General features: G+C 34.5%; 1 protein-coding gene and 1 pseudogene across 1 annotated transcript in view; both read right to left on the bottom strand.

Annotated features, from left to right (window-relative positions):
• The window catches only part of MON2 (MON2 homolog, regulator of endosome-to-Golgi trafficking), a 115681-nt gene that overhangs the window by 83241 nt on the left and 4638 nt on the right, over positions 1-27802 (bottom strand). Inside the window, 5 exon segments of the mRNA XM_036018725.1 lie at positions 393-490; positions 2339-2468; positions 6664-6795; positions 7785-7912; positions 19158-19221. Coding sequence (XP_035874618.1) covers positions 393-490; positions 2339-2468; positions 6664-6795; positions 7785-7912; positions 19158-19221 — 552 coding nt within the window.
• LOC118499041 lies at positions 9761-13951 on the bottom strand (annotated as a pseudogene).

Consider the following 27802-nt stretch of genomic DNA (forward strand, 5'->3'; position numbering starts at 1 on the left):
TTTTATTTTACTTAAAAGATTTATTCATGACAAGTAATGTAAAAATCAGGTATTTGTATATCAAATTATATTAAGTAGACCACTTGTTACTTAAATTTTCCTATTAAAGAAATTATTTTTTAAGACTAGTCATCTTCAATTTACCTATTTGCTACTTGTATATTTAACTTATTTTATTTCCTTAAAGTGAAACATAATGTTTTATTATGTTAATTACCTATATAAATGCTCTTTAAAGTTTTAGAACTTTTTTGAAATACTACTTTTGATACTTTAAAATTTGACAATTTAAAAAATTTACACTTAAAAAAATAAATCAGACATATAAAATTCCAAAATAAAAATTCAAAATTACATTCTATAATGAAAATTATTTTTATTAACTGAAATACCTGGAAAAGCATATATGCATCTTTAGCACAAGGTTTGAGGGTACTGACAGATCTTCTGTTACTATTTGCTTGGACCAGTACTGGTTGTTCTATAATATCTGCAATCAAAGTAAGATAGGTTTTAGGGCTTTATAATGACCTTTAATAAATCAATTACTGCATCCTATTTAAAAGGTATGTTTAAAAGAGAAATGTATACTTTAATTAAAAGTTCAAAACTATGCCTCCAAAATGAAAAAAAAAATGGTAATCTATTTTTAAACAAAATGTCATAAAAAATCACTATTTACTGCCTTACATTCATTTTAATACATTTAGTATCTTTAGCCAAACATTTGATTTTCCCATTCTCCCATTATGCAGCCCCTTTATTTCACGGATTTGAAATTCACTGGATCTTTGAATGTGCCTTCAAATATCAAATATATAAAAGTATACAACCATAGTTAACACCCATATCATCTTATCATCTTCACAAGAATTAACTGCTTGATCTGCCCCAATTACTATGGCAGTTTTAGGTATTAACTAGAGAGTCAGTGTGCTTCCCAATTCAGCATTTCTTTGAACACTAATAAAATATCATTCACTATAAATTATGACAAGCAGTTTTAAAAAATCACTGACTAAATAACTACTTGAAAGTATGTTCTATCTTATTAGAAAGCATTAAATGAGATATTCATTCATCTTTAGTGACAGATGAAACTACCAATCTAGAAATTATATTGAGATTATGAATACATATGACATTCACATTAGAGAACCGCCCTGTTTTATCCTTGAAGCTTAATTTCCTAATATTTAAAACTGCTGGAATTCCAACTGCATTTCTTGTAGTAAAAATGCAGAAAAATCAAAATATCAAAGGCAGTGGAAATATTCTAATAAACCAACAGATTGAGAATACCTGAAACTAAATGTGAAAAAATCTGACCAATGGTTAATTTTAGAAGAAGTGAAGTAATTATTAGAGTAGGCAGTATTACCAATATTTAACTAGTACCTCCAACTTTACTGGTATTAACAAAAAAACATTAAATAAAATGAAATACTGAATGATATCAAGAGTTTAAGAAAAAAACAATATGTAAAGGGAAAAGTAGTTTAGTCTTTTATTTCCTGACTACATAAAGCAGAAAAACTGCTCACAATGGCAGCATCTTATGATCTTTTAAGCAATCATAAAAAAATCAGCTTTTCATCTAATAAGAATAATAAGTGAAAAAAATCATAATTTCTATAGCTAAAAGTCACCAAATTACAAAAACTGTAATAGTTTATCTGTCAGTTCTTTGAAAAGACATGTTTCTAAAGTTTTAGGAAATTTTTTAAATTACATAAAATGATGATAAAAATCACAATAAAAATATTTGATGAAAATAGAACATGATTAATCTCTACATTATGTAAACATTCTGTATTAACACATATTAATAGGCAGACAAAAATTCACATGAAGAAGCCCACTCTTATGATTTACACTAAAAAAATAATTCAAATGGAAAAAATATATATAAGAAGACACTAAATACTAATATGTCAAATACAATTAAGAATCACTGGGAAACTTGTTCTTTAAATTACAGAATAACAACAAAAATAAAAGAGTAATATGAAAAATATATATAATGTAATGTTTGGCTAAAAATACATTTGATACTGTTTGGTATAAAATGTGAAATTATCTTTATTATGAAATCATGCATATACTAGAAATATAAATAAAAATAAAGAGTTGATTTCTGGAGTGACAAAATTGTGGGGGATTTATTTTTTGAATTTCCATTATCAATACAATAATGTTGCTAAAATAAATACTTTTTAAAGTATTCTCATTTTTAGGTAGCCTAAGTTCACAGGAAAAAAGCTGAAAATCAATAAAAGAGAAATCATGGATATAAAAATCACCCACTGTTGAAAGAAAACAACTTTTGTCACTTTACCTCTGTGCCGTTCATCTTCAGCAACCATCCTCTCAAAAACAACAGTAACAACTTGTCTCACTGTAGCAGCAGCTGTATTATTGGTAATATTATCTTTTGTGAAGTGTAGTCGAAAACAAAGAACAATTGCCTAAAAAAATTTTTCATTTAGTGTGAAATAAGACAGAAGAACATGACTACTATATTTCATCTGATGTAACTCAAAATTAGATAATTTATGTTCAGCTACCTTAGTGACAGATACTAAAAGTCCTACCCTTTCATATAATTACAAAAACCCTTCTTTTAAAAAAAAAAAAAGATTTATTTGTTTGTTTTTAGAGAGAAGGGAAGGAAGGGAGAAAGAAAGGGAGAGAATGATCAATATGTGGTCGCCTCTTGCATGCCCCCAACTGGGGACTCAGCTCGCAACCCAGGCACATGCTGTGACTGGGAATCGAACTGGCGACCCCTTGGTTCACAGGCCAGCGTTCAATCCACTAAGCCACACCAGCCAGGGTGGCCTTCTATTTTGAAATAGTTCAAACTATTAATAAATACAGAGCCACATAAGGTTAGCTAAGGTTATGTGAAATACACCATTTACAATTTGGTCCTTTTAACATTTATATAATAACGTGCCATGCTATTTTACCCCAGAATGACTTGCTTTGCAAATAACAAGTACCCAAAGTTTCTTATATCACTAAATTATCTGAAGAGATACTATACAAACTTATTAAGCATATAAACAGATAAAACTATAATTTTGAAAAGCAGTCATTCTTAATATCAACTTTGTTAAAGTATCATTTATATACAATGAACCATATCTCTTGTAAAATTTACAGTTGATGAGTTCTGACCATTTATTCACCCCTGAAACTACTGCCACGATTGAGATGAGACATTTCCCTCAACCTGACAGTTGCCTTGTGTCCTTTTATAGTCCATGTTTATCTCTTTTACAGGCCATTTTTCCTCTGCCCTTGGCCCCAGACAACCCGCTCATCTGCTTTTTTCACTATAGATCAGCTGGCATTTTCTATAAATAGAATCATTTAATATGTACTCTTGTGTCTGGTTTCTTTCACTTGTAATACTTGTGATATTCGTACACATTGTTCTTTGTATCAGCAGTTTGTACTTTTTTTAAAAGCTTTTTTTTAAAGATTTTATTTATCCACTTTTAGAGAGGGAAGGGAGAGAGAAAGAGAGAGAGAAACATCAATGTGCGGTTGGTGGGGGTCAGGGCCTGCAACCCAGGCATGTAACCTGACTGGGAATTGAACCTGTGACACTTGGGTTCACAGCCCGCGCTCAATCCACTGAGCTACACCAGCCAGGGCAGTATTTTGTACTTTTTATTCTTGAGTAGTATTCCATGGCATGGGTATATCCATTCTTGCTTATCCATTCACCTGCTGATGGACACTTGAGATGTATCCACTTTATGGCTATTGTGAATAAAGCTGCTATGAACCTTCATATACAAGTCTCTGTGAAGACAACTCTTTCTATTTACTTTGGTTAAATAAATACCTAGTCATGAAATGGCTGACCTATATCGTAAGTATAGGTTAAACATTTTTAAAATATATTTTATTGATTATGCTATTACAGTTGTCCCATTTTCCCCCCTTCACTCCCCTCCACCCTGTACACCCTCTCCCACCCATATCCCCTTTCTTTAGTCATGTCCATGTATCATACTTGTAAGTTCTTTAGCTTCTACATTTCCCATACTATTCTTACCCTTCCCCTAGCTATTTTCAACCTACAATCTATGCTACTTATTCTCTGTACCTTTTCCCCCTCTCTCCTCCTCCCACTTCCCTGTTGCTAACCCTCCATGTGATCTCCATTGCTGTGGTTCTGTTCCTGTTCTAGTTGTTTGCTTAGTTTCTTTTGGTTTTGCTTTAGGTGTGGTTGTTAATAATTGTGAGTCTGCTGTCCTTTTACTCTACATGTCTTTTTTTTATCTTCTTTTCTTAGATAAGTCCCTTTAACATTTCATAAAATAAGAGCTTGGTGATGATGAACTCCTTTAACTTGACCTTACCTGAGAAGCACTTTATCTGCCCTTCCATTCTAAATGAAAGCTTTGCTAGACAGAGCAACCCGCACCTGGCTGCTTGTCTCCGCCCCTCCTACCGGTCTGGATGAACGGGTCTACTTCAACTTCTTGGCTGTCCAACTTCCATTCAGATAAATTCTCTGTCAGTTCTGGGTGTTATTCTGCCTCTAAATTGTTGTTGTTCTAATCTTGGTTGAGCGTGGACGTATAGTGTGTCCACCTATGCCTCCATCTTGCCAAAAGTATAGGTTAAATTTTTAAAGAAACAGCTAGTTTTCCAAAATGGCTTTATAATTTTATATTCCCTCCAGCAGTTATGTGTGAGTTCAGAACTATTCTACATCCTGAACACTTGATATGGTCAGTCTTTTAAAATTTTAGCTATTCTAATGGATGTGTAATGATATTTCCTTTTGGTTTTAATTTGCTTTTCCCTGACACATATTGCTGCTGAGCCAATTTCCATCTATTCTTTAGCCATTTGAATATCTTATATTGTGAAGTGTCTGTGAAATCATTTGTCCATTTTTATTGGTTCTACAAATGAATTGTAAGAATTTTTTATAAACTCCAGATAAAACTCTTTTATCAGATATTTTTAAATATTTTCCTCCATTCTGTGACTTCTTTTATGGATTTTTGCTCTACCTAAGAAATATCTGTCTACCCATGGTATAGTCTCCCCTATGTATTCTTCTAGATGTTTCACAGTTCTAAAAGAAATATTTTTGAACAAAACATGATAGTTTAAATTCTATACCTATCATATTAATTATATTAAAAGGTTTTAAGGAAACAAATAGCCTATCACTACCACTCTTTAAATTCCAAATGTATGGAAGCTTTCATATTACTCAATTTTGTATTATTTCTTTATCTTTCATCTTTCATTCCAAAATATTACATTTCCAAATTAACCAACATACTAAAACTAATGTCTATATTTCTTTATAAAACTATAATCAGTTCTTATTGCTTTGGTAGGTCAAATAATCTTTTATAAAATTTTTAAAAGTAACATATATGTCAGAACAATAATCTGACAGCTAGAAATGAAGAGGAACTACATACAACAAAATTATATACAGTGTGGCAAAAGTAGGTTTACAGTTATTTGGCAAATAATACAGTAATAAATAATAACACAAAAATAAACTGTGTTTCACATACAACTATAAACCCACTTTTGTCCAACCCTCTTTAAAAAACACATATTTTATGGAGCAGGTATGAGCTTAAAAGAATAAGCTATTCATAATTAAATAAAATTTCATTATGACCTAGGCACATCAAAAAATAACTAGAAAAGATATACTCTCTAGTGATTGTATATATAACCTAATCTGACAGTATGCTTTTCTACTTGGTAAGCCATGCGTTCTTAAAGGCATGCTAATTATAATAGAACTATTAGTAAAAGTTCAACAAATTCCTTAAACAATAAACCATTAATTGAAGACTGTTCTTTATACTACTCTCTGTACTTTCTGTTCTTTAGACATATTTAATAATTTTCAAAAAGTTTTTAAAGAGTGAAACAAATAATAGGCTAGCAAGTATATATTCCAAAGAAGGTGGGAGTAGTAAGAAATGAGAAATACCTATCATACATGCAGAGTTACGTAGTATAAATGCCAAAAGGACACATTCCAGCTACTTAATGGATAGGTTTAAACTACCTGGCTTACATATCATATATGTGTGAAATTATTTTTAAAAGGGGTAAGGGAGACCTGACCAATGTGGTATCATTCTGCAAAGCAGGGCACATGCCTGGGTTGCAGGTTTGGTCCCTGGTCAGGGTGCATGCAAGAGGCAACCAATCAATGTTTCTTTCTTCCTCTCCATGTCCCTCCCTTCCCCTCTCTCTAAAAATAAATAAACTTTTTTAAAAAGGAGAAGAGGGATAAGGGAGAGCTATCAAAGAAAATACTCAAGGCAGTTGTAGACGACACTGATAGCTAAAAGCACATTTTTTCCGTTACTTTCCTCTTTCTCTATTCTTATTCCTCTGTTACTTTTCTTTTCCATTTCCCGCTTATAACTAACCCTGTCATTTTCACCCAAAGGGCTTTGCTTCATCACCCTACCATGATTTCAACTCTAATCTGAGGAAAATGAGGCACTGACAGTTTTTAACCTGCAATATCCTTTATCACAATAACTACAGGGAAGTTGCCTTTGGTTTAAATCAGGCTTTTCTCTTTCAGCCAGCTTATTCAAGTACTGTCTCAAAGCACTTATGAACTTGGTCAAACAGGATTCCTACCTTAGAGAGGGCTTCATCATGAACCACTGTATTGGTTGTTAAAAGCACAAGAACTGTTTGAAGTAGCTTAAGTTCTTCAAGACTATTTTCCATTAGCTGCCAAAGCATGTTAATTATATTTCCAGCTGCAGTCTGTAAAATAATTATTTAATTACTGTCAACAAATAAAATGTAAGTGCTTAAGTCCCTAATTAGGAAAGGTATGCAAATATTACCTTACCTGGAGAGAATTTCTTGATCACAATAACAAAGCCCATGTTTCTATTTATACAGATCCAAACACATGTCTCTCAACTAATCTGAGACAAACCAATTAAATTTCTTCTCAAAAAATGAATTTCTTTAAAATATAATGTACCACTTGAACATTTGCAAATAATAGAATGAAATCCTGAAATACCTAGTCAAAATCAAAGCTCATGTCTACAACAATAATTCATTTGTATATTAAATATGGACATATGCAAATTACCTATGTGTCTGCTATAGCTTCTTTTTATTTCATCTACAATATGTGATAAAAAAACAAACTGCAACTTAATTAACAACATACTTATAATCTCAATTAAACCTAACAGTGTTTGGAATGCTACACTAAAAACAAAAGAATTTACCACTTCTATTAAAGTACTTATGAAGTACAAAGTTAAGGTTAACAGCATCACATTTAAAAACAGGATGCAGATTCATAGTGACAAAATGTTTTTCCTTGTTTTACCATCATAAGATTAGAAACAACAATATACTTAATTAATGAATAGCAAATATCACTGCAGATAATCTAGGAAACATTCATGATTTTCCTTCCTACCTTTAAAAGTTTTTATGCCTTGTATTCTTTGCAATGATATTGAAAATTTGCTTGTTCCAAAAATTATCATCTATATTACTGAACTGTGACTACTTATAAATGATTTGAAAAAAATGCACTTCATCTTTTTATTTATGAGTGCTTAATAATGAAATAATTTGCTAATCTTCTAAAATTAAGCCATATCCTTCAAGCACATTGCTAGTCATAAAACTGTTTTACATTAAATATCAGGTATGTTTCATTCTTCCCTATGAAAACTCCTGATTTGATTCTTAGGTGCATAGTTGAGATAAAATCTTCACATTACCTCAGACACAACTTCATGTGACATGAGTCTTTGAATGGCGGCCAAACATAGCTGAGTGATCTTCGGTTCTTTGGTTCCACAACCCATGAGAAAAGGCTGAACAACCTCTGAGCTGTTCTCTTTCAATGCTTTATTTAGAACACATATAAAATAAATTATTAAGTGTAATTCATAAGCAGCAATACATTTTTATATTACAACTAGTAAAAACAATAAAAAAAAACACTTTATGTAAAATAAACACCAAAATAAAAATCAAATATAAGAGTTAAAATATTTCAAATAGATGATACAAACTCCGTATCATCTACACCCCTTAACTACAGCTTTGCCATGCCTTTCTCCTGGCACTCTATCTTTCTGTTATTCTTCTTCTGCTATATTCTTTAAGGTTAACTTCTCAGAAGTTCTGTGCTACCTCAGAGAAGCATACTATTTCTTCAACAACGCAGAAGAAAAACTTGATAAAAATTCATATTATAGAGCAGAAAAAGTAATTTAAAATAGAAATCGCATCATCCCACCACACTTCTGAATGTTCAGAAACTCATAACTTTATTATATGCCTTGAATTTACATAACCTTAATTTCTTCAAGAAATAAGCTCATTAAAACAATAACATGACTCCTTTTATTAATGAAACATTACTTTAAGTTAATTGGAAACACATGCTGTAATTCTAGATCTTAATTTAACTCCTTCTACCAAGCCAATTTCTTCAGAAGTTTTAAAGTAGCAACAAAAATGTAAAAGGATAGAAAAGGGCATAAACTGAATTATACATTGTTACCACAGTCTGGTAACACTGGGGAGTCTTCCCCCATTGGCCAAGATGGCACAGTGGGAGGTTCTTGCACGAGCACACCAAAAGCTAGAAAGATGAATGGACAGGACCTGGGCACAACAAAAGCTAGCAGGATGACAGGATACAGAAAGAAAGCCCTCCTCTCCCTATCTGTATAAGAATTGCAGGCTTGAGCAGGAATATGAGGTGGTCTTTGATATGGGAATCTACCATTCTCCCAGGTCAGAAACTGAATAAACCTCTTTCATTTTGCACCAGCACCTGTCTCTGGAGTTTGATTTCTGCTGCCACAGACAGCCAAAACCACTTTTTTCAGTTTGAATATATAAGTTTATAAAATAAAATTAAATCAATACACATTGAATGGCTACACAAAGATGAAGAAGAAGGTTTGTTATCCTCAGGGAATATGAATAAATAATATGAAATTCTGAATCAAGAGCATATTAAACTTATACATTTGGTACATGCTTTCAAAGGTGCTATACCCAGCAATTATTTTTTGAGGTTAAGACTTCTGATAGACATACAAATCTGAGTTTTAACATGTTTTTCAAAAGAAATTCTGAGAATGTCATCCAGAATAGCCAGTTAAAAGTATGAAAACAATGTTAACATTAATTTTATCACTTAAATCCCTACCTTTCTGTTCCCAAGCCTCCCTTTATGACAGGGGTGTCAAACTCATTTTCACCGGGGGCCACATCAGCCTCACAATTGCCTTCTAAGGGCCAAATGTAATTTTAGGACTGTATAAATGTAAGTACTCCTTAACAGTTAAGTGAGAGCTCAGCACTTCGAGTAGAAACAAGGTGCCAGGCCAGATAAAACAAGGTGGAGGGCCAGATTCAGCCTGCTGGCCTTGTGTTTGCCACCTGTGTTTTATGGTATGGTAAATAAAGACTACAATTTCTTATACCATGCTCTATAAAGTCCCTCAGTATGACAATATAAATTAGTGAGTTAGAACACCTTTTAGATGGCAAATATGACTTCTAAAGAACAGTTTCCAAAAGGGCTCCTTTGCCTTATTTCCTTGCTTTCTTGTGCATAATGGTTTTGATTCAAATATGGAGATATAAACTTTCCATAACAATGTTTCAAAACATTTATGAATTATTAAAAGATGTCAATAAAGTTCTAAAGCATTAAATATCCTGCCATATTCAATCTTGCCAAAATCACTGAAATATGAAGCTAACCCTAACTCTGCTGAACATTTTTTTTTCATGCTGTGGTTTCTTTAATTAAACAGAATCTCGTATCACATATGCCAGCATGGAGTTTGTTACTCAGACTTCACAGGCATCTCTCCTTAATGCAATCAGCCCTGCACCAAGCGCAAAACTGGAAGTGATGATGACAATGATGATGATGATGATGATGATGATAATATCAGGCCCATTTGGCACTATGATACAAATGGGAAAAATAAACCAGGGAATCTTCCACTGGTCCCAGCCCCAGAATATTCCCACCAAGACAGCAACTCTCTTTTTAAAGGAACTGGAGTACGAGGAGGGGTCTAGATTTAAAGAACTACAAATACTAGCTTCAGATTCAGCATATGACCCTCAGCAGAGCGCAGGCTCGAGGCCCTGCCCTACCCAGTCCCACCCCAGCCTTCACATGGCCTTGAACTCGTCCATGCGCTGCTTGGTATTGCCCCACTAATATTTGCCTCATGTTCTCATTGTGGAGTAATGGGTCCTCTTGCTCTCATCTCTGGCCTGGAACAGCTCACTGGACAGAGTCATCAGCTGCTGGTGCACATGCTCTTTCTTCTCAGCCTTGGTGATCCGCTTCTCCTCATAGTGGTCATCCAGGATGCCCTCACTGGACAGCTCCATGCTGTAGCCTGTGTACTCTGTGCCCTCCTGCTGCAGGTTTTCCTGGGTATGATAGCCCACAGGCTGGTGGGGATGAGAGGGTAGGGGATGTCGAGCAGAGGGGGCGGGGGCACTGTCATCACAAGGTACAGCTTCTCCTTGGTCTTTACCAGGTCATCCTGGACTTCTGAGTCCAGTGTACTATGAGAGCTCTACAGCCAGCTGCTCCCAGCTCTTTATCTGATCTGCCGCCTGCCTCTCCAGCTCTTCCTTGGGACACAATGTGGTGAGGTGGTCAGCCTCCAGGCCCTCAGCCTCCTCTGATGCACGCTTCCACTCGTCCTCCAGCTGCAGAGCCCTCTGAATCTGGTCCTGGAGCTTTTTCTCAGCCTTCTTAGTTTTCTGCTTGTAGTTCTGGAGCCTGAGCATCACCTCCTCCTTCTCCCACATCATCTGCTCTTTCTCTCTCTCCAGTGTCTACCCTCTTCTCATTTTCCAGCTTCTCCTGCTCCAGCTGTTTCTCATGCTTATTCCCAAGCCTGGGACTTCATCTGCTGCACCTCAATGGTGTCGGGCTTCCTGCGGTGCATGTGTACAACTCATGGTTCTCCATGCAGAGCTGCAGTATTCTCTTGCTGATACGCAGGTGGGGAATGTAGAACACAAAGTCAGGTGCCTTCTTGTCAATGGGCTTAATGACAAACTTTTTGTCATTGAAAGAGATGTTCCTGATTTCACTCCACAGGAAGCCAATCTTTGGGGTCAATTTATCATCTTTCCCATAAATATTTAATCCAAGGGCATCCACTCCAAGCCAAAGGTCTGTTCCTCTCTCATTTTTTAATCTCAAAATAGTTGATTCCGCATGTTTCCAGGCCTTGAGTAATCTTCAGATATTCCACACTGCACTGTCTTTGAGCATGCTGTGGTGCTCGCCGTGCCACACCTGGATCCAGACCTCCCATTGGTCTCTGGTGAGCTTTTGCTGGTTCAAGACTAGCTTTGGGATCAGCCACTCTGAGCTCAGGTACCCGGACTTGTGCATTTCTTTGCTATAGTCTCCAAACTTGGCTTACACAGCACAGGAGCCAAGGACCACTGTGGTCTCAGGAGGGCAGTAGATCTCATGGCTAAGAATGCCCTCCTTCACTTGGAGGAAAAAGAGCTTCTGTGTGATGTCCTGGATAAGCTCCTCAGACACATCTTCAAGGAAGAACTTGGCCCTGAACTTGAACTGGAGACAGGATTCTCCTTCCTGACCTCCTAGGCTTACACCTTTTTATCAAGTTTCAACCAGGTAGGAAATCCTTTATTATCTACACACTGGAGGCCAAAGAACCACACTTTATGCAGGCCTATAATCTTAACCACCTGATGAGAAAGTTGTTTTCCTGTTGTATTTGGCTGGATGACGAACTCCAGCTCCACATCCATGATGGTAACTTGGGCACTGATTGGTTTCAGCATTTTTGGTTCCTGGTGGTTTTTCCTCAGTCCTCTGCAAACACAAGTTGCCAGCAACAGCTGAAGCAGTTCAGCTCTCAGGACCTGCGGAGCCTGCATGGGACTGCTGGACTCCTGACTATCAGTGTGTTGGTGCTGTGTGCCTGCCTGAACATTTTTAATTATTAAATGTTGTTCAAGCAAATAAAGTTTTCAGTAGTAACAAGTTACATTTATACTTTTTATGATGTTAACATGTGTTTCTCGTATAAATAACACAATAATGAAATAAAGTTAATAGGGCATGACTTGACCAACAAATAAGTATGTGGTATGACTAGAATTTGAAACTATGTCTTCTAACTCCTGCTTCACTATTTTCCCCACAACATTTTGATGCCACTCCCTAAAGAAAATAGCACTTGATACAAATGAAAATAACAAAGAGTTAAAATATCTAAGAAGAACCAGTGATGTGCACTTTAAAGTTGTCTGCATTAAGTCTCAGATAAATGAATGAAAGGGCTCCTGTCTTTATAGAAGAAAAACAATGTACTTCCATGGAGTCACTAATGACAATATTTGTAAGGCACATCCATAATATAAACACTACAAGAAAGAAAATCAGTGCCAATTAAACTACATTACAATGCTTACTAATCGCTTAAAATTTTCATTTCAATTTCATTGTCTAGATCAGGGGTCCCCAACCCCCAAGCGTGTACCAGTAAGAGTCCATGGCCTGTTAGGAACCGGGACATACAGCAGGAGGTGAGCAGCGGCAAGTGAGTGAAACTTCACTCACATTACAGCCTGGGCTCTGCATCCTGTCTGCTCCCCTCCCCACCCTCACTGAATGTGGAAAAACTGTCTTCCACAAACTGGTCTCCGGTACCAAAAAGGCTGGGCGGCTACTCTAGGCCATCAAGAGCACTGGTGATGCCTCATTTCGAGAAAGAGTACTTCACTACTGTCTCTGAGATCTTCTAAACCGATGACACCCATGTTTTGAGATTGGTGCTCTTTTTTACTTACAAGACATTAACAGAAAGTTTTGTGCAACAACTAAGATAACATTTTAAATAGCAAACTTAGCTGATATCGACAATGCACACAACAGATGCGCTGATATGAACAACTATAAAGAAGTTCACATGTGCACTGACAAAAACAACTACAACACTACTTGGCCCACAGTGATTCTTAGATGCTTCAATTGTATAATGCATACCAATTTGGGAAATATTAAAATGTTAAAAAACTACATCTTCAAATGAGTAGAATAAGGTGAGTAATAATGAAATGTTATATACAGGTCAGTCACAGTTATCCAGGTCTATAAAGCTGAGATAAACTTAGGATAGTAATAAAAACAATTTTTAAAAACTTTATTTTAATGTAACTCAAAGGAATCGAACCTCTATCTCTCGTCTCCTTCCTACTTTTTTCCTCCCAGTTTATATAAAAATATAATGGTCAATAGAGAAGTTACTATGTTACACAGAATAAATAATCAACAAAAAAATAAGCAAACCTATTGATCTATTCTGTCTTTTGAGGTATAGTGTGAAAAATAAAAATACATCCTCCATATCCAAATCACAATGCAGTAACATAAAGATCACCAGAAAAAAAACAACTACTGATTTTTCTTCTTTTAAAAATGATAGCTGTTCTAAGAAGCAGATATTAATTTTACTCTTCTATATGAGAGATAGGTGTTCTACTTTTGTATACAATAATTTTAATGATACTATTGAATATTTAAATGTAGTTTTATATAAAAACCTTATGGTTTTAGAGTCTAGAAATCACATGGAAGAAAAGGCTATACAGCAATATAAAGACATCTATCTTGTTTTAACAATTGTTTTTATCATCCCAGGAAAAAAGAAAATGTCAACTCTTTTTAATCAAAATTCTCTATTTCAATATCCATTAAAATATAAAGATAGCTTTTGGGGATTAAAAAAAGGTTATTTTCTACTTAAGTCCCTTAATAAGCAGAACTCCTTTAACAAAATAACACTAGGTGTTTGCTAAACATATTTTACTTCCAAATTTTATAACTGTGAGATTAAATGATGCACTTTCACACACCTGAAAGAGGTCCAGCAGGTCCCCATATCCTAGGGGTTTCCTTGCTCTGAGGAGTTTCACTGCATAATTGCAGTTTTTATCCTGGAAAAAAAGAATTAAACTAGGATACCCCACTATAAATCACATTTATAGGGGCTAATAAAGGTTTTATCATAATAAATTGTAATGATCATTAAATAATGAATTATGGTTCTTGTGAAAGAAATATAATGTGGAAACAACTGCTATCCTCAAAACCCTTAAAATCTACTTAGGGAAAAGACTGATATTCCCAAATCAAAAAAAAAAATTCAATGGTTCAAAAAGGCCTGAAAATGTTTTAAGTAATTCAAAAATTGAAGGACAAATAAAAGTATGGGCGATCTCATGTTAAAAATATGTTACTGTTAAAGGAAGGATTATTCAACAAATGATGTAGGTAGAGTTAGTAATTTTGCAAAGGAAAAAGTCTACATCCTCAAGTTTTCCTATACATTATTTTAAAAAATTGAACTGTAGAAAAACTAGAAAAAAATAAAAAATGACTATCAACTATGTGGTAGGAAATGGGCTCCCTAGGTGGAGGGCAACAAATCAGAAAATCAGATTATGCAAAAATAAAAGGGATCGAGATAAAAAATTAAAAGGTAAATGACTTTCAGAAAATACAATACACACAAAGGGAATTTAAGATCTGTGCTGTATAAACAACTCAAACAATTTGATGAGATACAAAAACTCAAACAAGTATAAAATAAAAAATAATTTAATCAGAGAAAAATGTTCAACATTAAAAAGAAATGTTGATTAAAATGAGAAGTTATCTGTCCAGTTACCAAAAAGATTTTTTAAAATAAATAATCTGGCAAGGATGTTATAAAAATATACTCATATATTGTTGGTAAAAGCACAAAGGTTTATCTTTTAAGAAAGCAGAGTGGTGACAAGTTCCAAGAACGTGTTCATTCCCTTTAAATAAATAATCTCATTTCTAGAAATTAATCTTAAAAAATTATAAATAATGAAACATGCCTAACATAAAGGGATGATTAAATAGACTACAACTGCTTACTGAAATATAGAGCAACTTAAAAAGAATAGAAAATATGGCATCAAAGAAAAGTACTTATGATATAATAAAAGGCAGGATACAAATTAAAATTTTAAAAAGTAAAAAAAAAGACAAGGAAAAAATAATACATAAGAACACACTATATTGTAGAGAAATTCTAGCCCATGAGGGCAAATTGTGAGCATGGCATTAGTCAACACCCCCTGTGTTTTCTAGCCTGGGTTATAGGAATAGCCTACCAAAAGACCTCTGCCTTAGTGATGGTACACAGAAACATATCTTCTGAACTGAGGTCAGAGTAATTTATATAAAAATATCAGTATGAATGTGTTACTTCCATGATGTCACACAATGGCACTACTTTAATCGTATACCCCAACAGACCAAGCTCAGGATGTTACACAATGGTAACACTTGAATAGTGTACTCCAATAAACCAAGCTTTCTTATACCTCATGTATTTAAGTAATCTCCTTTACTTTCCTCTACTATACCTTATTTGTCTGTCTGTCTCCTTTTCAAGCTTCAAGACTCACCTTCAGATTCTCAAGATAGATTAGGTACCTTCCTAAGTTCCCATAACAAGCCTGTCTATATTTCCATCAGGGCATATACTACATAGTGTTAGAATTCTCTGTTTAAGGTCTATCTCCTTCATTACTCTGTTATCTAGCTGAAATCAACTAAATAAGACAAAATTCATGTACTTAAGTAATCATAACATAAAATTGAAAAGGTAGGAAAACATACTAGAGGCAGCACTAAGAGACTTACTTGCAATTTTGGAGTGACTCAAGCTGTGCCTACATTTAATGAGGGATTACTTCTTCACAAGTAATGTTTGTTCAAACTACTAGCAATATAAAGAAGAATAAGATATTGATCCTGACCTCAGGAAACAAGTCATCTGGAAGGGAAAATTTCTGGCAAAGGATTTCAAAAAGTAGGCAAGGCAAACAGCATGAATGGTCAAACATGCTGTTCAAGTATATTTCTTGTATTTCCATATAGATTGTAGGTGAACTATAATAACTATCTTTGTATCTCCCCTGGTGATTCTTACATAATTATTTCCTACTAAGAATATGTTGTATGATATTGTGTAAATGTTTATGAAATATCGCAAGTATATGTATTGATAAAATAGAATATACTAAATAAAATCAGCAGATAAATTGCCTTTTAATGTTGGGGGAAGTTCCAAACTATATTTATACTCAAATTACTTACAGACCTTTTAGTAATAAGACCACGTAAAAATGAAAAAGGTGAGGGAAACTGTGTGAGGAAAGAACACAAATCAAACATGATGATTATCTATGTAAAAATTCTGTATGTATACTGACAGTAGCTGAAAGTAGCTATAGGTAGATGTAATCATTATGGTTTGGTATGGGGTTAAATATACAGTTTTAAAATATATCATAACTTCATTGATTTCCTTGTTTCAAAATATCTGCTCAGAAAGCAGATTCTCTGTTTATGTAATTTGTATAGCACAAGCCTGCTCAATTTCAAGTATATTGTAACATGGTAGTCAAATATAAGATTAAGGCATTGGCCTCATATACGAAAAACTTTATGTTGCTACCTCTCACTTAACAGAGTTTTATCATTAAAGAAAAAGGAAATTTTGAGAAAATGATCTGTATATTTGAATCAATGCTGACATTACCTGGCATAGCATTCCCACTTATGTCAGCATTCATGACAGCAGTGAAAACAAAGAAAAGTAAACATTAAAGGAGAATGCTTAAAAGAAGGGGAGGTGTAAAGCAAAGATTTATTCTGCAATGTAAATAACCTTCGTTTGGAAAATAAATCTAAGGAAACTAAAGTTGGCTACAAATTTATGCTGAGTATCATTAATCAGATTGATCCTAATTAAGGGTCTGGTTTGTATAGCAACCCTCTATGTTTTCTGAATATGCAGAGATAGAAGAATTCAATATCTCATCTAATTTAAGACTCCTCAATTGTATATCTTTAACATGCATTACAGCACAAAAACAGTAACCTATAGGAAATAAAAAAATATCAAACTAAAATTTTTTCTCAGTATCATTAACTGTATTCCGAATTAAGTAGTTTAGAAACTATATATTGACAAATTTAAACTCTGCTCTTAAAAGCCTTTAATTTTTCAACATGACAGTGGTCTAAAAATAACTAAAATTTGAGGTATCCATTGTTATAAATACTTGGTAAAAAATACCAGGAGAAAGTTTAAATGCTAAAACAGTTTATCGGGTACATGGATGGCTCTGGATACAATTGATATTAAAGCATGAACAATTAATTGTATGTACATAGAAATTTGTTCTACCTTGGTTTGAATAAAGCTAATTGCATAGTCTAATAAAAGCTAATAAAACTAACAGCCTACATATATACTAAACTCATACCGACTGAGACAAAATTTTTCTTACTCATCCTTAAGATTAACTAATTAGATATTTTACTTAGTATGCAAATCTGTAATAGACAGTGATCCTCCAAAGAAACCAGTCTTTTAAAAACATCTTCCATCAACTACAGACCCAATGAAATCTTTTATTAGTGAAGAATAATTAAGGACTTACCATAACATCAGCAATGATAGTAGCAAAAGTAAATATTTACAATGATATTCTAATATAATTGGCCTATCATGTCTCCAACTTAAAAATATCCAGGTCATAATTTTTCTTTAAACATTACTTTTCTCACAGTAACCAATCCACCCAACATGCATCTCCCAAAATCCACTTGCCCACCCTCCCAATCTAACAATACATGCCTTTGTCTTTACCTATCACTTTCACTATACCCCTTCTCAACATGCTCACAGAGCATTACTCAGTGCTGTGAATAATATTAGAAAACTATGTGGTGTTTTCACAGAATGTTCAAAATCAGAGAAGAGGCTGTGAGAAACAAGTGTAACTTAGGAGAGCTAACTTTAAGGGCAAATTTCCAGCAAAGCTGGAGAGCCTAAATGAAATCCACTCTCACCTCCTACCCTTAAGCTGCCCCCAAAAGTCTTCATTTCATTTGTAATACTCTTTGAAATTCCACCAATTAGGGATTTACTGGTATCTTTTTTTTCTTCAAAATGTAAAGAGATTTATGAGAATTAAAGAGATTCTTTACCAGTATTTAGACTTTGTGTACATTAACTTATAGGACTGCTTTTCTCCTACAACTGGCTGAGACCAATAGCACTATTAGAACTGGAAACGCAAACTGAAGGATCAGTGAAGTAAGCAATGGTTAAGTAGAAACACTGGGGGCAGGAGGTGGGAAAGTAGCTGGTGTGAAAACCTCACAATACCATGGGAGCACAATGCAGCAGGAAGAACTTAGCTCTAAAAAGCCCTGGATTTGAATCTGGTTCAACCACCTACCATGTGACCACAGGCAAATAATTTAATCTCTTTGCATCTCAACTTGCTCTACTATAAAGAATATTTCCCCACAAGGTTGTTATATAAAAAGAGTGGCACAAATACCTGACATATAACAAATTCTCAAAAATGTCACTCTTCTTCTTTTCCATGTCATTATTGAGGCAAGAACAGGTGCCTCTCTGCACCAACGAAAAGGAAGAAGTAGACTGTATCGAAACGGTGCCAAAGAGAAACTCTTAAAATTCCTTCTTGAACACCAAGTTCAATCAAGAAAATGTAAGAAAACACTTGTTTTCTTTTATTTACCACTCCTATTCTTTCTTCATGACTATACTGCCTTAGTCTCAGAACTCAAAACTCACATAGTAGTACTAAATTTATTGTAATACTATATTATGACTTGTTTATATTAAAGATAAAATAGATCTTAGAAGGTGGACTGAGAACCAATCTACCTTTCAATTCAATACAACAAATATTAATTGAATGTCCTATATGGGTAAGGTGTGTCTTAGGTGATTGACAAAAAGATGGAGGAAAGTGAAAAGATGAGTAAGAAAAATCCTGCCTTTAAGGAGTTGGTAGTTTTACGCTTTTGATTTCAGAGAATTTCATAGCATTCATCTCTGGGAAACCCAGTTAGTTAAAAAGTTAGAAACTTTATGCTACAGAAAACTGTTTTGTTTTGTTTTTTAAGACTGTACTTCTATTAGTCAAATTTTCATTAATTGTTGAATTTTTAATGCAAAAATTACCTGCCAAAATTTCGGTGTTTCGTGCAGCTATTGTTTTAACTTTTATTATTCCTGATTCAGCAGCCTGTAAGAATAAAAATAATTAGAACACAAAATTTACTATCAACATGAATTATCTAGGGAAAATAAATCATATATAATAGAAAAACCTAGAGCACAATCACTACTGTTTTTTATTTCCAAAACTCCAGACACTAAAGCCTACCAGTGATATATATATATATATATATATATATACACATATATGTATATATATAGTAATACAATATCGTTAATTTAATTGTTCACACACAGGCTCTGCACTACAGCATGTTGCTTTTCTCTGTGTTAAGGACATCTGGAATACCCTAATACCTCACAAATTTCAATGTTCAGAAAATAAAAACAATAAAAGCAAAGCCTAATGAAAAAAAAATTTCTCTTCCCCATTTCACACTTTCCTCCCCACCATAAAAATGGCATAACACTGCAACAGCAAATAAAAATGTTTTGGATTAGAAGTGAATGGATAACCAAGCACTGATAACCAAGCACTTGCTATACTTTTAAATTACACTTCTTTTAAAGAGCCAAGTTTCATACGGTGTCTAAACACTTCATCATAATTATGTTTAGCTAGCAGTACTCAAAAATCATATAGCATTTTATAAAATGCCACATAACTGTGATGTCCAATACAATAGCCATTGGCTACATGTGACTATTAAGCACTTTATACATGGCCAGCCTGAAATGAGCTGTACTTTAAGGTTGTTGTTTTTTAAAAATATTTTATTTATTTATTTTTAGAGAGACAGGAAAGGAAGGAGAAAGAGGAGGAGAGAAACATCAATGTATGAGAGAAACATCAATTGGCTACCTCTTGCATGCCCCCATCCAGGGTACCAGCCCACAACCCAGGCACGAGTCCTGACCAGGAATCAAACCAGTGACCTTTCGATTTGTGGAATGATGATGGCCAACCCACTGGGCCATACCAGTCAAGGATGTAAGTTCAAAATACAAACTAGATTTTTTGAAGACTCAGTATGATTTTAAAAAAGGTAAACTAACTCTTAAATATTTATATTAAATGTTAAAGTGACAATATTATAAATGTATGAGGTTATATATGTCATTAAAATTAATTTTACTTTTTAAAATCAATTTAAAATTATATATATGGATTACACTTACGGCCCACATTATTTTTCTATTGGTCAATGTTATCATATAATATTGATATACAACTTCCATCACAGAAACTCAGAACATTGTAACTATCAAGAAACATGCCTATTTTCTACATATACTGGTCTCTACACCTCGAAAAATAATACATAAATACTTACGAGCTATATGTCCAAGTTTCCCTATTAATTTTCTTGCTACTTGCTCATTTATTTTGTTACTTCTTATTACTTGCTAAGGGACATGTGGTAGCATGCTCTAAATGTCTAAAAACAATTGTGAAAGAACATCAGTGTCCTATGGGTTCTTAATTTAAGGGTAAGTGAATTAACAGATAAAATAAATAACATATTGTTGGCTATACTATGCATGGTAGACTTTGTCATTTTTTTTTTTTTTTGGCTTCCAATTTTTTTTTTTTTTGGCTTCCAACCAAGCCCTTGCTTGTGTTTGGAGAATTCCCAACTTCATGAGTTTTGATGCAAGATAGAGCCTATCTTGCACTATTGAAAATTGAAAATGCCAGATATGTACTTACTTTCCCACATGCCCTGGCAGCTTACACTTTTCTAATACACGTGTCTACCATATGGAGACTAGTTTACAGAAAAGCAGAGAAAGACAGTTCTTTCTCACAACAGCCATAGTGAAGGCAACATGCACTTTCCAAGAGCAGTGATGGCAGTAGAACCAGTGGTGGCATGAACTAGCCAGCACAACCGGTAGGGCAATCTGAGGCATCGAGTCACTGTTCAGCAGAAATGGCAGTAATGGTCTCACTGGCATGGTGTGCTGTGGTTCTAGCTGTTCAGACTCCCTTTGTTCTTGTACTTTTTCTAAGGGTGGCTCCATCCAGCCTTCTACAAATGCTGTGAGCCATTCAATTTCATTTCAGCTTCAATCAGCTAGAGTCAGCTTTCACTGCTCACAACTAAGGAGACTAAGGGATACACTTAGGACTTAGTAACTTTAAGTGGAAATATCCCAAATTAAAAGACCATATATAGTAAAAGTAAAGGGATTATTTAAAATAAATAAAAATAAAACAAATGGTCTACTGTAGGGAAAGAGTACTGATTTTTCTGATTATTTGGGGGCATTGCATATTAGAAACACTGGAAGTTTAAAAATAAATCCTGATGCCCAGCTTGCAACCCATTCCAATTAAATCAGAATGACTGCCAGTAAAAGCCAGGAATAAGAATTTTTAAAATCTTCAAATGATTTCAAAAGGCAGCAATATTTAGGAGTCTATTACAATAATATAATCAAGAGATGATGATGGACAGGCCAGAGGTGACAGTGATTGAGATAGTAAAAAGTGGTCAGGTTCTGGATATACTTTGACGATGTTCACAATAGCAAATTTACTACTGTAAAAACTAAAGAACACTGAAATTACTATGTATACTTTACATAATTATGTATACTCACATACCCCATCTCAAACTCCCTTGGGTAAATTTCTTACTGGGCCCGTTGAAATTAATCTGCAGTCACTGAAACTTCTTCCACCATCATTTTCAAATCTTCAACCTCTCCCCCTTCGCACCATGGCCCTATGTACGTACTCCGTATATGCTCAAATTAAATGTTTCATTCTGCTTCAGTCAAAAGAACCATCAAACTGAACCATCATAAATGTCAATGTAATTTGTCCTAATTTTCTGAATTCTGTCAGTATGACCTTTCTGAATCCCCGAAGTTTCCAAAAATCAGTCCTATAGCATGCCAGATGTCAGTAAAGGATGTCAAATTTCCCAGACACTATTTTGATTTCCTAAGACAAATAAGAGTAGACTCATATATGTGTCATAAATAAGTATAAATAAATCAAGTTGTAAGTAAGTATACAATATGTTTAACAAATATTTTTATAGATACACATGATAAGGAAGAGGACAATGGAGCATTTTTTTAAAAGTAGTTCCAAAGTAGTGTTTTTAAAGATATATAACTGGTATTTTCATTCCTAAACTCAAGAACTATCCAAAGGATTGTTTGTAGCCTTAGATACAATTAGACCTATCTTATACCTCCTCATTTTTTACACCCATATTCTGTCTGTCAAATTTGAAACTGTAACATCTTATTTTCATAGGCACCCTGTGTTGCTGACAAGTTGAACTATCAATGTTTACTGACAACACCTATATATCAGGGTTCCCCTAACCACTGCAATCTAACTTCATACCTAGGCCTAGCTCACATCTTCAAGAGTAGCCTCTATAAGGCTCTGGCAGGGTAGCTCAGTTGGTTAGAGTGTCGTCTTGATAGGCCAAGCTTGCGGGTTTAATTTCCAGTCAGGGTACATACAAGAACAACAAATGAATGCATAAATAAGTTGAGTAACAAATTGATGTCTCTGTCTCTACCCCCTTCTTCCCACCCCAAATCAATTAAAAAAAAGTAATCTGTACAAATGGAAATATTCAGATTAAGATTTCCTTGTATTTGTCAAGGACTATGTGTGTGAGTCTTTAACTTCTTGCTTTAAAAATATACCCTACTCTGATACGTTGTATCAGATACGTTGTATACCCATAGGGAAATTATGTAATTGTAAAAATAATTATTTTTTTCTGAATTGACCCTCATGGGGGAAAAAAAAAAAGCCACATTCTGTAGACTTGGATAGACTAAGTTAAGGTGGGTAGTTTAATATCCACCTCATCTCACAGAGGGCAATCTGTGAGTTGGGGGAGATAAAATACACTCTTAATACAGTCTTAAATACACTGCAGCATTTAATAGTTGTTACTCTTAAAATTAATCTCTTGACAAATATTTTTTCTTTTTCTCAATATCCTTTGCTTACCAAAATAGACACACCCACCAGGGATTCTGAATAGAGAGGCCAGAGACACAGAAAAGCAGCAAGGGGAGAGAATGCTGATTCCTCTTCCAAGACCACCTAGAATACCCTTAGCCTCATTTCTCACGAAATAAAATCTTCCTGGGCAAACTCACAATTCTGTGTTTTGAACTCTCTAAATTATGAAGACTCATAAATTATACTCCTCTTCCTTACCTGTCTACTAAACTATAGAACTTTTTAACCTAGATGTTTGAAAAACATCATAAATTCAAAATATTCATCTCTCTTAAATACACATAGACCAACTTCACCCTCAGCACCAGAAAAAACACTGTTTCTTCTGTCCATAATCTCTATTTCTCTGAGCAGTAGCAGCAGCAGCAGCAGCAGCAGCATCCATCAGATGTCACTGACCAGGGCTCTGGGGTTTCTCCCTCATCCCACAAATCTTATCAGCCAAGAAGACCATGTAGTCAACATGTATCTTGTGTTCTTTTCTTCTCAAATCCCATTTCTAATGCTTCAAATTTCTTTTCTCATTATCAACCTAAACTAAGAGATTTCTCTACTTATAATCTCATCTTCCATCTATCTGCTGTCTCAATTCAATGATTCCCAGTACTCAGCCTTACTAGTGCTTCCCAAAATTAAGTAGTGAAAGGACATCTTTTAAAAATTAAAAAATCTCATGGACCTATCCAGTCACTGACAAATTTAAGTATGTATAAATCAACCTTAAAATAAACTCCTTATTTTTATAGCTCTTAAATTATAAAGCCAACAAATTCACAAAATAAATACAAATACAAATTAATACTAATTTAATGTAGAAAATAATGTTTTGCTGAAATTAAACCAATGCTAAAAATATGAAGACAGCTATAGAGTTCTAGTATAGGTTCTTACGATGTCGGCACTCTTATAGAACCATAAGCAGTGACAGAAACCATTTCTTCCATCACTTTATTCTACGGTTACTACTAAAAAGACTTTACATCTTGTGAGCTTTCCATCGTTTGTCCCTATAACATTTTATCCCATTCATATTACATACCTCCTTCTCCATTCTAGCTGCAAGCCCCATGAGAATAAAAAACATATTTAATTCTTTCCTCCATATTACTAATGCCTATCACAGTGCCTATTATACAGTTACTATAAAATAAATGTTCCTAAACAAATAAATGAAAATTTCTAAATAGAAGGAGAGACTTTACTGCCCACTAATTGAAAAATCCAGGGGAAATTTGATCCAGAAACTCCCAATGCCATCAGGCCTGCAGTTTTACTTCTCTGCCCTTCTCTTAGTTTTCTTGGTTCCACGGGTAGGTTCATCCTCAGGCTGCTTCCAATCTTGGCAATAAAATTAGCTGTAGCTATTCTACACCTCACAATTTAACATGACACTATCTAGAAGGAGAGAAAGTGTCTCTTGCAGTAGTTCTTACAGAAGAAAAATGAAACTTTCCTTTCCCAGGAGCACTTACTGGCTATATGTGACTTGGTCAGAAATTAAGGTGATAAATGAAGTATTTAAATTAAATCAAACTAATCAAGGTGTCCTGGAGCAAGAAATGAGATTAATGCATTTAAATCCAAAGGTTTGAAAATGAAGGGAGAGTGTAGCCGCCTACCACTGAAGGAAACGAGAGGGAATGAAGGCTAGGCAGGGAATTAATAAATGTCCACTACTAGAAAACTATGTACAAATTTACTCATATAAAAAAATTAAATGCAGTTTCCCTTTACCAAAGTTCCTATGTTATATTTTTTTAAAAATACATACATATTTTTAAATACTCACATCTATGAGACTAGAGCCTCAAAATTAGAACAAATTTGCCAAAGGGCCAAATTAATTGTTCAGAGGAATAGGATGAAAAAGGAGTTAATGAAGAAATGTAAATTTCAATTTAATAACAATTTGGATAGAAAAATGTACTCATGTGGTACCAGGGAGGTATAATGCTGCCTGAAGACTTATGATTTTAGATGACAGGTAAAATCAAAAGACCCAGTCAAGCTCATACTTGGGAATACTTAACAGAGCTAGAACTCTGTCTAGAGGACAACATACTCATAAAACAATTACTACATTGAAACCAATAAGATTTTTTACTGTAAAATGCAATCAGTTTATAATCCCAAAGCCTTGAAAAATATTTACCTAATGATAGCTGACAAAACAGAAAAAAAGGATAGATATGTTAGAAATTACAGAGCTGAAAGGGACAGTTGACAGTGAATAAAGGAGAGCTGAGGAGAGAAGATAGCCAAATATGACTAAAGTAAGCAACAGTGATAAATACCATTTAACAGAACTAGTGAAATGGGAGGAAAAGACACATTTTAAGAAATAATTACAAAAAGTTCTACCTGAAGTATGTGAGAGATATTGGAAATAAAGGTTTACAGTTAGTGAAGTGGATATAGGAGTCAACAGCACTGTGGTAAGGCCAAAAGCAATGGGAGTAGATGATAGGGCAAAGGGGATGAGCATGGAGAAAGTAGAGGTCTGAGGACAGAACATGGGATACACTTATACGTAAAGAAAAGAAGAAGGAATACTGAGAGAAGAAATAGGGAAGTAGAGTGTTCCAAAAGTCAAAATGGAAGAATTCCAAGATGGAAAGAATGGCTCTTTGTCTTCAAATAATGAAGCAAGACACATAAATGGGAACAATGATAAAAACAAGCTAAGCATGTTTTAAAGGCATGTGCAACATGATATAATGGAAAAAGTAGAGGAGTTAGAGATGGGTGGACGCACATGAATTCACATTCCAGTTCTACCATCTTCTAGCTTTACTTACTAACTCATGCAAATTACTGAAACTCTCTAAACCATAGTTTCCTCACATGTGAAATTGAAATGGCATGTTGCAATAGAGTCAAGGATGCAAAGTCCCTAGCTTAATGGAAAGACAATGTTATACTCAACTTTGAGTTACCTTCATGAAGATAAAGGCATTTTATCATTCATTTCTGTATTTCCTGCCATACCTTATACTTAGGAAACTAGTAAATTTTTATTAAATTATAAAAAGTCTCTTCAAAAAGGACAGCTGATAAAAATCTGTGTTCCAAACCTTCCTCTCTTGCTGGCAACAAGGTGAAGTTACACACAACCATATTTCAAGGAGGTAAATACTGCTTCACAGATTCCAGTAGTTATTTTCAAAATGCACAAGGGCTTTTTTTCCCCCTTTGAGGGTCAATAACTCATAAGGGAAAAAAAGAGCTGTGTATAGAGGTTAATCAGCAACATTATCGATATCAGCAAGAGGAAATTGGAAACAAGCATTCTGAATGATGTTAAGTAAATTATTGTGCATGAACTATGATAAAAGATATTGCATCCATTGAAATAGTAATTAGAAAGACTTATATACATGGAAAAGGTTTAAGCTAAACTATCAAGTGAGAGAAAGTTACCAAATGCATGGACATGGTGATTACAGGTCTATCAATATAACTGGATAGGTGGATGCCAACTGGAAGAGGAGGCAAAAATGAAAATAATAGCTGCACAGAATCAGTTGGATTAAAGCAGGAGTCATAAGAAGACCATCTTGGAATATACCTCGTGGGAAGAGACCAAAGAGTTTTTCTGAACTGACAGCCTGGGAGCAAGCAGGACATCAGAAGTTGGCTTAAGGGAACCCATAAATTGTCCTAACTGGAGTCACATAATTTGACTACGATTTTTTCCCCCTTTGTTCAACATAATTTCAACCTGAAGAGGCAGCATGAAGGAACAGAAATAGAGTCGAAATCTGGGTGTAATCTCTGGGTTTAAACTCTGCTTTAATCCCTGCTCTGTCATTTATAAACTGAGTGAATTCAATTTTGTCATAGGTAAAATGGGCTTATCCTGGGATTTGAACAGGTCACTAACTAATGATTTTCTCCTCCTCCAAATAAGAATGTGAATAAAATTAAAATAGATGTAAAAAAAAAACACACCCATTACCCAGCTCTCATTCTTCACTGTCATAAGGTCCTGAAAATGAGATCTTCTCCCTACCAGAAGAGCCAACTGACTTGGGCCTCAGTCCCCAAAATAGCTGGCTTAAGGGAGAATCCTGTCATAGTAAGTAGAAGGCATCTTTTTCACCAAACATCTCCCTCAGCTAGTTAGCACTGGATGCTCTAGCACAGGACCTTTTTTTAAGGTAAAACTCCCTGCCAACCAACTTTTATCAGGACTGAATGGGCAAGAGGAAACTTAGAGCACACAGCCTAGGAAGACTACTTGCACCTTTTTATTATTTACACTCTTACCAAGTCCACTTCATTAAAAGAAAAAAAAACATTTAAAACCCTATTTCTGACCACCTCAACTCAAATGACCTTCATTCCCTTTGCTCTTCTACCACCCACTCGCTGGACTTCATCATCCTCTAGGACAGTAAGAACTACTTGGTATTCTAAGAAAACCCAATATCCTCACTACTGTCCCAACTCCTATCCTTCGGCTCTCTCCCCAGCTCCACTGATCTTTGAATTAATTTGTGCTGCTAGTCCTTCAACCCTTCCATCTTCTTCCAATCAATCAAAGTTCTGATGGATTTCCTTCTTTAGGAATCTAACCTATATTTTATGATCCATCATCACTCAACCACTTTCCCTGCCAACACTCTTAAGTATTCCAATC

The sequence above is a fragment of the Phyllostomus discolor genome, chromosome 2 (assembly GCF_004126475.2).
Source record: "Phyllostomus discolor isolate MPI-MPIP mPhyDis1 chromosome 2, mPhyDis1.pri.v3, whole genome shotgun sequence".
Lineage (NCBI taxonomy): Eukaryota > Metazoa > Chordata > Mammalia > Chiroptera > Phyllostomidae > Phyllostomus > Phyllostomus discolor.